General features: G+C 38.4%; 1 protein-coding gene across 5 annotated transcripts in view; it reads right to left on the reverse strand.

Moving 5' to 3' along the window:
* LOC112162363 (ras/Rap GTPase-activating protein SynGAP) overlaps window positions 1-10,660 on the reverse strand; it is a 55,897-nt gene that overhangs the window by 43,283 nt on the left and 1,954 nt on the right. For 4 of the 5 annotated variants that reach the window (XM_024298186.2, XM_024298175.2, XM_024298180.2 and 1 more), the window contains exon 2: window positions 4,488-4,591. The exons of the other annotated variant lie outside the window; for it this stretch is intronic. In XM_024298186.2, the coding sequence (XP_024153954.1) occupies window positions 4,488-4,587 (100 nt within the window). In that variant the 5' untranslated portion in view covers window positions 4,588-4,591. The remainder of the gene's footprint in view (window positions 1-4,487; window positions 4,592-10,660) is intronic. 5 annotated transcript variants of the gene reach the window in all.

The raw sequence follows: 10,660 nt of genomic DNA on the forward strand, positions 1-10,660 counted from the left end.
AATGCAATTTTGAATTAATTAATTTATAGTAACTTTAAATGTTCTACATTTAATTTGATTCGTGACAAGTTTTCCTTTTCAATTATGAAACTAGCGGATTCAAAGTTCGTATGTCTGGATTCTTCTCTGTTGCAAGCATAGTTATATGTATCAAAATGAAAGATAATCATATATTTTACTAGCTTTAAATACCAACGTCACCAGTAGCTTACAGGAATCATACAAAGTCTATTTTTATGCCTGATAGGAAATGTCTGACAACACAACAGTGACTCACTAGCAGGTCTGCTGGGTCAAAAATGTCACTGCTGTCACATAGAAGTTTATATAACCACAACACTTGGACTATCGGATGTGTTAAGTCAAACAACCGATAATTATGACTCAGGAATTGTATGTTTATCCTCCCACTAACTGGTGCTGCAGTCTAATTCTGCTATTCCTCCTTTTCCCTGCAATAAAAAATAGCCTGAAACACCACTGTGTCTGCAATGGGAAGAAATTCCCATAATGCATCATTGTGTTTTGCTTCCCAAAAAACCTCAGTATTAAATTCTTTAGGAATTTAGAGATTCAACTTTCAGATGACCTTGTCACTCCCCCATCTATGTTGGCAACCATCAATCTACCCAACCAACCAACAATGGGGAAGAATCATCAGAATCTTTAAGACCACCGGATTTTTTTAATACTGTTGCTGTGGTCATGAATGTAGATGGTAGCAGTCTTGTTGAATGGCCGGCTTTTTACGTACCCCCAGGCTACCGGGCGGCTGGTGGCCGGTGACATTTACACATCGTCCAGTCAGAGCTGCTGCCGGCCAGCGATCCGGCAATCAGACCAACTGTCGCCTGATTTCATAACGCCGTCATCCACGTCTGTCCCTGGATTGCCAACGCACAACTTTAAAATATACCTTTTAGAGAAAAGTCGCTGTAAGATTAGAACTTTTAAAACCTTCGTGGGCACCGCAAAAACTTGAATTTAGGTCGACACAGTGTGGTATGTGACCGTAGTCTTAAGGCTGGTTACTTCAACGTGATCCATAATGTCGCTCCACCATCAGAGCAGAATCGCTTCAGTCGCATCAGAATGCTACAGCTGCTGGTGATGTCACCCGCAACTTAAATGTCACGCCCGGATTGCAATCGCATTTAACTTGAATTTATTTTAGCAATTAGAGTACGCGACTACGCAGAAAACTGTTCAGAAAAAAATATGTTTACACTGAAAATAATGAAGACTTCCTGAAGAAGTTAAGAAATACCAAACTTCACACAGAGAGAGACAGAGAGTGGGCATTTAGATAGAAAATAGAGCAAGTTGCTGGAAAAAATATGTCTTCTTTCTCATATTTTACAGCACTAGAGAATGTAGTTTGTTACTTTTTTAATTTAATTTTGTCATCTTTGTATTCCCTGGTTCTGTTTAGTGGACAAACTCATCACTTCCTCCTCTGCCTTTCATGTACCTGCACACTCAGAGAGGCTGCAAATGTCTGAGCAGGATGCTGATCATGTTAAAATAAACGAAAAACACGATCGCGTTGCTAAAAAGTTTAAACATTAGTATAAACCAGCCTTTAAGAACCTCGAACCAGTATTGGTGCAGCTACATATTTTGATGGTATTGACCAGCAACTCTTTCTAAATTCCCTCTTCCGATGAAATCCTGTTTTTTTGAGTTTTTAACATGTATGTGTGGCATTTTTCTTATAAAAGAGAACAAACGTAATAAGAAATCATTTCGTTATGCATTTCTGAGTATTTCTCCTTTTAAATCGCTGTCAATCAAACTGTCACAGGCAGACTCTGTTTGAATTAATGATCTTCTTTACGTCACAACAGCTCTGCTGCACATGCACTAAACCTCCTCATCTGGTCCAGCTAGCGTTATTTACGTTCTGTCCAAAATATTCTTCATTTGAAGACCCGCTCCAGTGGAAGTTGTGTTTCTTACATGTTTTTGTCATTTTATTTGATGATTGAGAACATGTATGTATCATGTATTATGGACAACCTCCAATAATCAATCCCATCTACATTAACTGCTTTCTAGCCTTTTTATTTGTTTTTTGATTAATTAAGTAAAATGTTGTCATTAAAATTCTACTATTTTTTTTTAGAATAACAATAAACCTCTTGAATATGTTGATAAATTTAAGTTTAAAAATGTATTTGAGTATTTCTTTATTCAAATTGTCGTGAATCAGGAGCAAATTAAAAAAAAAAATGCAGGTTGAAAAAGATTGTATTTGTGATTTAGAAAACAAGCTCCCTGCTCCACTCCATTTTCATTAATCCACTTGTAGACAAATAGACGTTTTTGTTTTCCTCGCCTGAGCTGCAGATCAAAACTGTATGATTGGGTATCTCTTTTATTGCTCGCCATTTTTGTTGCACCGCCAATGTTAGCCTGAGATTGTGAAGGGCTGTAAGCTAGCAGGAGAGAATGTAAACAGATGGATGATGGGAAGTGGAGGCGGGCTTACTCAGAGGTAAAATACTTATAAACTCCTGCCGCTCTGCAGAAACTATGTCCAAAAAACAACACAATCATAGTTATAAAACCTCTGGGAACACTTTTACAATACGTCAAAAGATAGTCGGAGTGGAAATTTAAGAAAATAAAAGCCTTGGAGAGAGTCGAAGTACAAATGAGCTCAATAGAACCATAAGCATCAGGAAAAATCAGGTGGGAATAGAATTGATTAACCCCGCAGGTTTTAGCTAAAAGCTTAAAAAGCTGACAAGTACTTTAATGTGAAAGGTCTCTCCTACTCCATCACAAATTCAGCCAAATTCAAAAATAACTGAAAGCCCACATCAGTTCAGTAAGATAAAAGTTAACTTAATTAGTAAGAAAACTGTCCAAACAAGCAGCATGACTGACAGGAGCCAAATCTCACCGCATCAACTCCATGGCTCTTTGACAGGCCGGCAGCATCACCTCAGGGGGTTTGGCACCGTTTAATTCTGAGCTGTGATTTACAAAAAATGACATCTGAGATGCCAATTGTGCAGAAACACAGACTTCCATTTAATGGAAAAATCTATTCAAAATTGTCTTCATTTAAGTATTTTTTTAAAAAAATAGCCTCCTTGACTGAGAAAAGGACTTTTATTCCCGATGGAGACAAATCCACTAATAGATTAATAACGCTGTAATAGCAGGAACAAAAAAAGGTGGACGGTTTGCAAAAAAAAAGAACAAAACAAAATAAAAAGAGGCTCCATATTTAGAGACACTTTGATGCTATATTTAGAATCCAACCTTTTAATGAGGGAAATGTAAAATGCACAGGGAAGGCAGAGCTGGCAGAGTTGAAAGGAGGGGTGGGTGAGTAATAAGAGGGGGCAATGTGGGCGCCAAGGAGCCACGGGAAAGAGCCAGCCGCGAACCTGACAGATATGTTCAGAAAATTACAGAGGGACTTCTGGCAGCAAAACGAATAATTCTTCAAGGAAAATGCCCTCAATACTTAAGGGCAGCAACCTGAAGTTTTTATCCATCACGTGTGTCTTTCAGCTTTCCCGTCTTTCTCCTGCGCTTATGTGTGAGAACAGCCAAGAGGAGAGTGGCCTAGTTACCATAGGAACATGCTCACAGCTTGTGCACTGCTCTCCATCCAGCTACCTTCATTCCCACTGATATCTGTGCTTTTTTTGTTATGCTTTAATGCTGCTTGTAAATGAAATTGTGATACTGGTATTCTAGAAGTAAAGAAGCAAACTGAAGCTCCTAATATTGTCTAAAATCTGTCTTTGGAAACTATCCTAAAGTATAAAGCTTTAAACTACATTCACCGGCCACTTTATTTCTACCCACGGAACTGCAGCATACTGGATATTTTCTCTTTTTCTGACCATTCTCTGTAAACCCTGGAGATGGTTGTGGGTGAAAATCCCAGTTGATCAGCAGTTTCTGAAATACTCCAAAACAACCACGTCACGTTCAAAGTCAATTTAATCACATTTTTTCCCCATTCTGATGCTCGGTTTGAACTGTAGCAGATTGTCCGAGTCATGTCTATATGATGATTAGAAATTGGTCAAGTCTGGCTAATAAAGTGGCCATGAAAAGACAACTTTTCCTTCTACTTCTGTTGGAAATTAAACAATGTTAGCACTAAGAGAGGGAGATATATATGTATCTTTGCCTCTAGAGGGGAAGAAAACATCACTTTAGGAAGTAAAGAAGGATACTTTGAAGTGCATCAAAGCATGTGTAAAAAGCAACCATCTCGCAGATGTCAAAATAAAGCTGACAGAGTGACGGAGCACCACGGATCAGGGCGACGAAAGAGGGACATCAACAAATGGTTAAACCTTTCACTGGTTACCAAAAGCAGAGACAACAGCAGCGCAAAGCACATGTAACAGGTATAACAGAGAAAAACCTGACTGGACCACGACAGACTGAGAAAACGGCGCAGAGCTGACAGAAACAAAAAAATAATAGTCTGGTTTTCAGCTAAACCGACTCACTTGGGGTTAAAACTCCAGATCCACCACAGCAAGCCTCCGCTTGACCAACCAACCCAAACTGACTCTGATGCGGCAGCCACGACTTTGAAGATGTGTCCATGCAGCTATATGGCACAGACACAGGGGTCTTTCATTTTCAACATTAGTACACACACACTGACAAATGAAAGAAAATGTATGTTTCCAATAAAAAAGAAAGAAAAACAAAGAAAACATTCTTAAAGAGAGGAAAACTTCAGTTCATTCTCCGAGAAATGACAGTTGTGTTTTTTCCGTCCCTTGAGGCTTTTCCGAAAAACAGACATTTGACTTTTATGACCCAAATGATAATAAATGTATGCTCAATCATGGACACAAACACATTTATCAGGAAATATAATGATTGGATGCAGCAGGTTCTCATATGCAGCCCATCATAGTTGCCCTTTACACAGATCCAAGTTAAATGTCACAAACCTCAAGCTGCTTCCATGATTAATTGATAAGTCTTTCACAGTGATCCACTCCAACTGTGTTTAAAGATGTTAACAGAAACTGTTAGAGGTTGATACATTTAATACCAACTTTTTTTTATTTTATTTGTTTCCATTTTTTAAAGATTTTTAACTAAAATGAATAAAATTGTTTTGTTTTACTCATTTTTTTCCACTTTTGTTCAATTAAAGTGGATTTATGGAAACCAACTGTCACTCAGCCAATAAACTTATTTTTAGTTCTGCAAATAAAACGGATTCCAGCACAAACACATTCATTTCAAATGAAAGTGTTTGAAGAGGTACTGAGTTTTTTATGTTTTCTAAATTAATGTTTACCCAATAAAATAAGGGCAGAATGTGAAGGTTATGATTAAACACTGTCAAAAAAAACGTCAAAGTTGTTTGACTTGAAAAGGTCAATAGACTGTCTAATTTGAGTTTTTTTTCTTGTCCGTACAAGTGTGGCGTGTTCTCATGAGTCAGTGACAGACACCTGCACGAAAGCTTTATGAGGAAATTCGGACACTATTATATGTTTAGTCTTAGTGACAACTGTCCTAACGGCTCTCTAAGGTTGAAAAAATTGGCAGGGCACGCATGGGGTACACACTAAATTTTAAGATTGCAAACCGCTCAGTGAACAACAAAAATGTTCATGCATATTTTTATCTATGGGTATGCTGCAGGCGACAGGTCGTAGTCAACACTTAAGCTACATTTAAGCAGCCACCTTGAATAAAATGTCTACGTAGACACCCTAAACATGCTCATATGCATGTTTAGGGCTTCCGCATTCACACACATTTTTAAGACAGTTTTTGGGCTCTACGTGCAAAAAAAAAAATCCAATGAATGTGCATTGAAAGCTGGTCAAACTTTGACCAGTCAGGAACTCAGTTACGCATAGAGGACGACTCCTTCAACTCACAGAAGTGCCCACCATTTGAAAATTGATCTTGGAGGAGAAAATATTAAATGCGGTTTGTGCCCAGCCGGAATTTTATTTCTCCAACTTTTCCATATATCTGAATAGAGCTGTAAAAGAAAAAGTCTGGATCAAGATTCACAAGATTTGCACCAGACATCTTCTAACTACATGCACTATTAGGTAGAGACAGTCCAGTGTGAACACCAAATGCTAAACGTGTGTTCAAGTATATGCTAATAACCAGATCTTGATTACGTGTCACATGACCGATGCTAACGTAGCATAAAATGCCACCACTCCTCTCTACAACCCTTCACAGGAGTGGACAACCGGGTCGATCCCCCACATGTGTGCATGTGACGAGGCCTTAAGGAGACACTAGTAATGACTAGATTGTGACGTCCGTTGATGTAGCCATACAAGCCTCGGAAGAACTAGACACACCTGCCCTCCCTTTAAGATGCAGTCACTCCTCTCTGTGACCCTCCACGGGTCCGGACAACACAAAAACCAGCAGAACCCGTACAGGGCAACATCTGTACGAGTACATGTGACTTTAAGTCCATAATTAAATCAAATGTTAAGGCCCAAAAAGGTAGACATGTACATGTGTGTTTGAAGTATTTCCCTTTTCAAATCATTAATTACCTTGACGTCTGGTAGTCACGGAAACCAATTAGAGGCAGCATTTTGTTGAGTACAACAAATACATCTTTGCTGCTGTTCTTCACCTCTAGGATTCCACAAATAGGCAGAAACTGAGGGGTGTCACGTTTGAGTCGTCAAGGGACATTTGTTCTCACACATATGGCTGAGAGACATTGTTCTTCTCAGCCCCAAACTTGGAGTTTTGCAGCTTGCTCTCGTATCTTGGACTAAATTTTGTCTCGTCTGTTGTGCGACAACTGTTGTGCGATTGCTAAAGAGCGCTTTTGTATGTGCTTTGTAGGGGGGCATACGAGTACAAAAAAAGGGGACTAACCTTCTGCTTTTACTCGTTTCTCACGTGTTTGGTTAACAGTAACAACCAACCGTAAACATGGGGTTCTCCTCCACTACAATCAGCTGAACTCTTGTATTTTTCTGTATTGTAAGAGTGCTGAGCCTGAACCGTTGAAAATACGGGCTTCACAACCTCGCTACTCTTGATCTCCTCATGCGTTTGCAGCCCTGCATGCCAGAACAAATGTCTCCCTCCTCGCTAGTGTGACCCAGAGTTCTTAGTGTGCCAGGACACACTTTTACCACACATAACTTGTATTCTGAAAGCCTTCCATGCAGCCAAAACCTACAGAATCAATAATGATAAAAAAATCAAAGGATTAACCCTTTGATATCGGAGCTTCAGCTCCAGTGTTGATTGTCCTTCAACTACCGTAACTCTTCAGTCGTTTAAGCAATTATTGTAATTTCAGTGGATTTTTGAAGAGAGGAAAAGCTTCACTATACAACACTTTACGTTAATGAATCAATGTTAATGTAAACAGTCAAAGAGTTAAGCCAGATTAAAGAGCGTGTTTTACATTTCTGGTGTCAAAGAAGTCAGAAAATAATGTGTTGTTATTATTTTTTCAGATAAGTACTAAAAAAAGAACATAAAATTGCTTCCATATAGAGAAAAATCCTCTTGGACTCCGAGTTAAAAAGAAATATCTGGATGAGTCTAAAATACAAGTGAAGAAAGTTGATCCAGGACTGACTGACAGGAAACACTCCTACAAGAAAGAGATGTCAGTGAAAACAAAAGAGGGAAATAACTGTTAAACTTCAGTCTGGTCAGAGTTATAGTACAAAGCTGAAAAAGAAACTAAAGGAGAGGGCAAAATTGTTAAACAGGAAATGCACAACCAATGGATGACATCAATTTTTGTTAAAATGAGAACTTTTGGTTTCAGGAACTTCAAAAACGTCCATGTGTGCAGGATGAGGACTAATATTTAAAAAACCTGGATAAAAGAGAGTGTTAGCCACATTTACAACATCAAAAACATAAACATTTCGACAAAAAAAATTAAATTAAAATCAGAGGTTTCTTCATACTGAGCCCCCACATGGACATTGAAGTTTTGAAGAAAAAGTAAAAAAGGTTTCTATCAGGTGCGCGCCAGATACTGTATCATTGTGTGAGCACCAGTTACTATCTTTTTTTTTTTTTTTTTTTTTTAAAAGAACAATTTTATAGTTATTATCTGGTGTTTACCAGAAAGTAACTGTTGCGCACCTAATTATATATTTTTTTTAGGAAAAAAAATGTTTTTTTGTAAATTTTATTATTTCTTTTTTTTTTTTACTTTTATGTCCCTTTAGGGGCTCCATACCTTTAAACATTTGCATGATCTCTTATTAAACAAAACATCAAAGAATTGACAGAAATGTTACTTTTTGGATGAATTTTTTGATAGTATCACTTCACCCATAAAAACTTAGACCCATTTTTCCTTAAAAATAAAATGAATAAAATGGATCACATTACTCATTTCTGATATTTTTCTGTTACACTGATGTCACCATGGGATCTTAGGGATCTTTTTTGAGGTTTCATGGAGGCCGCCATTTTGAAATGAGAAGGAAAGGCATTTCTACTGTCCCTAGTGGAATGATGCTGAACTACAGGGCAGAAAGCATGGAGAAGTTAAATATATAATAGTTTTTTTTAGGAAACTAATGCATAAATCACATATATGAATAGCTATATAGACCATTGTTTGCATTAATTTGTGCTTTAGTTTTTGTCACAGCAAAAAGTTACAAGAACTTTAGAGTGAAATTGACTGAAAAATTGACTTTTTATGTACAAATTAAATTATAAAACAGTTTGAGGAAACCTCAGGAGAGAAGATCATTTAGGATTATTTTTCCTTTTTGGGGGGAGAACATTCAATCAGGCCGATAAATCCTTTCTGTTCTTGGCAGGAGGATGAAGCTCCATTGGTGCACGGCACTGCCGAACAACAGAATCAAGTTGGTGCTGGAGAAGAAGCCACTCGATGCCTGCTGTCAGGCAACCCGGCTGACAACTGTGACAAGGCGGAAAGGAGTCCAGATTCTAAAACAATTTGAAAAAAATTATTAATATCTTTGATTTATGGTGCTTTTTTTTTTACAGAGCTACACCAACAAGAAGGAGGATGAGGAAATCCAGCGAGGGGGAATGACTCAGAGTCAGTGGGACTTATCTTGTTCCATCAAGAGGGCAGGCTCAGACGTTTCATTAACTGAAGCACTTCTGCCTGATTTTTTTTTTTTTTTTTTTTTTGGTTAGGATGGGGAAGCCTATTGTGTGCAATCATTGTGCTACATAATGGACCATGAAGATGAAGGCCATCCACAGCATTCAAACATTAACAGCTTCTGTTGCAGCTGAGGCGGAGGACAAACACTTATCCAAACTACATTTTGTTTTGTTTTTTTCTCTTTTGGAACAATAATTCTGTCTTTGCAAAGTGAGCTAACAGAATATTTGAAGTTTCCTAGTTTAGGTCCAAATCAGGGCCACTGTGGTGTGAGCAAGTGTTTCAGAGCAACTCTGAAACTACAGAGATGCTGAGGATTTGACTAAACGAAGGTGTTCACACAGGAAAAACAGGGAGGGGCTTCTTCTTCTTTTTATTTTTCTAATGTTTATAAGTGCATGTCCGCCACTAAGTTTTGGTGCAAAATGTCCAAGTGTACAATCTCGTAAATTTTGCTCCAGGCTTTTTTTTTCTCAGCACTGAAACACTAATTCCGTCCGGGAATAAACTGCAACTGTTATTTGCAATTCTCCTCTACTATCAATGTTCAAATGGTTGGCACTTCCATGAATTAAAAGGGAAGCCGTCCATATGTCACTACCAAATCTGAGTGCTTGACTGGTCAAAGTTCAACCTGGTTTAGCTTGCAACTCGTTCAATGGACGAGTGTTGTGTAAATTGAGCCCAAAAACTGTAGCAGAAACTTGCATAGCTACCATATATATTAATTTACTGGGCATAATAAGGTCCCCCATAGGAAATGCATTAGCTCCAGCCCTCGCGAAATTAGGCTAGAGCCTTCGCCATCACTTCCTTATACCGCCATATTGCAAATGGTTGCCACCCCTCGACAGAGATTTGTCCGAGTCACGTTTTAGAGGGAACTACTCTCGCCAATCATGAGTGAGTGAACTGGTGATAAAGAAAAAACATATTTAAGAAAAAAATAGGATCAGAAAGAACGTGTTAAGAAGAAAGCATCAGATCAAGAATGGTTATTCTGACATATAAAATGACTAAAAAATAACGATCTAGTTCTCAATGGAAGTCTGTGGGATTTTGGCCTTCTTGCAGCCCGCGGGTACTTCCTAATTGGATCACAAGAGGAGAGGGGTAGCTATGTCCAGTTCTTACTTATACAATCAATGGTAGCTACATGCGAACGCGAGAGTTTTAAACGCGGAGACTCGAAACACTCGTTCAAATAGACTTTTCATAGGGAGCGGTGACTTAAACGTGCGTTGCTGAGGGCGGTCTTGAGTAGTTTAAGGAAAAAGGAAAGTTGCACTTCCTTTAAAACTGGTTACAATCAACAAAGTAGAATACCAGGGTGTGTGCTGAGTTTGGGGTGTCATATCTCCTCCATGCCCCTAACATGCTTAGAAAACCATCATATCAGTTCAGCTATCTCTATTTTTATCTCCTTTGATCTATATGATTTGATTTATAAGTTTTATGTTGAAAGCTCTTTCTGACACCCCCTTCTGAGTTACCGGGCTAGGGACAAGCACAAGCAGGACACTGTTTTGTGCCTTG

This window comes from Oryzias melastigma, linkage group LG11 (assembly GCF_002922805.2).
Source record: "Oryzias melastigma strain HK-1 linkage group LG11, ASM292280v2, whole genome shotgun sequence".
NCBI classification, from domain to species: Eukaryota; Metazoa; Chordata; class Actinopteri; order Beloniformes; family Adrianichthyidae; genus Oryzias; species Oryzias melastigma.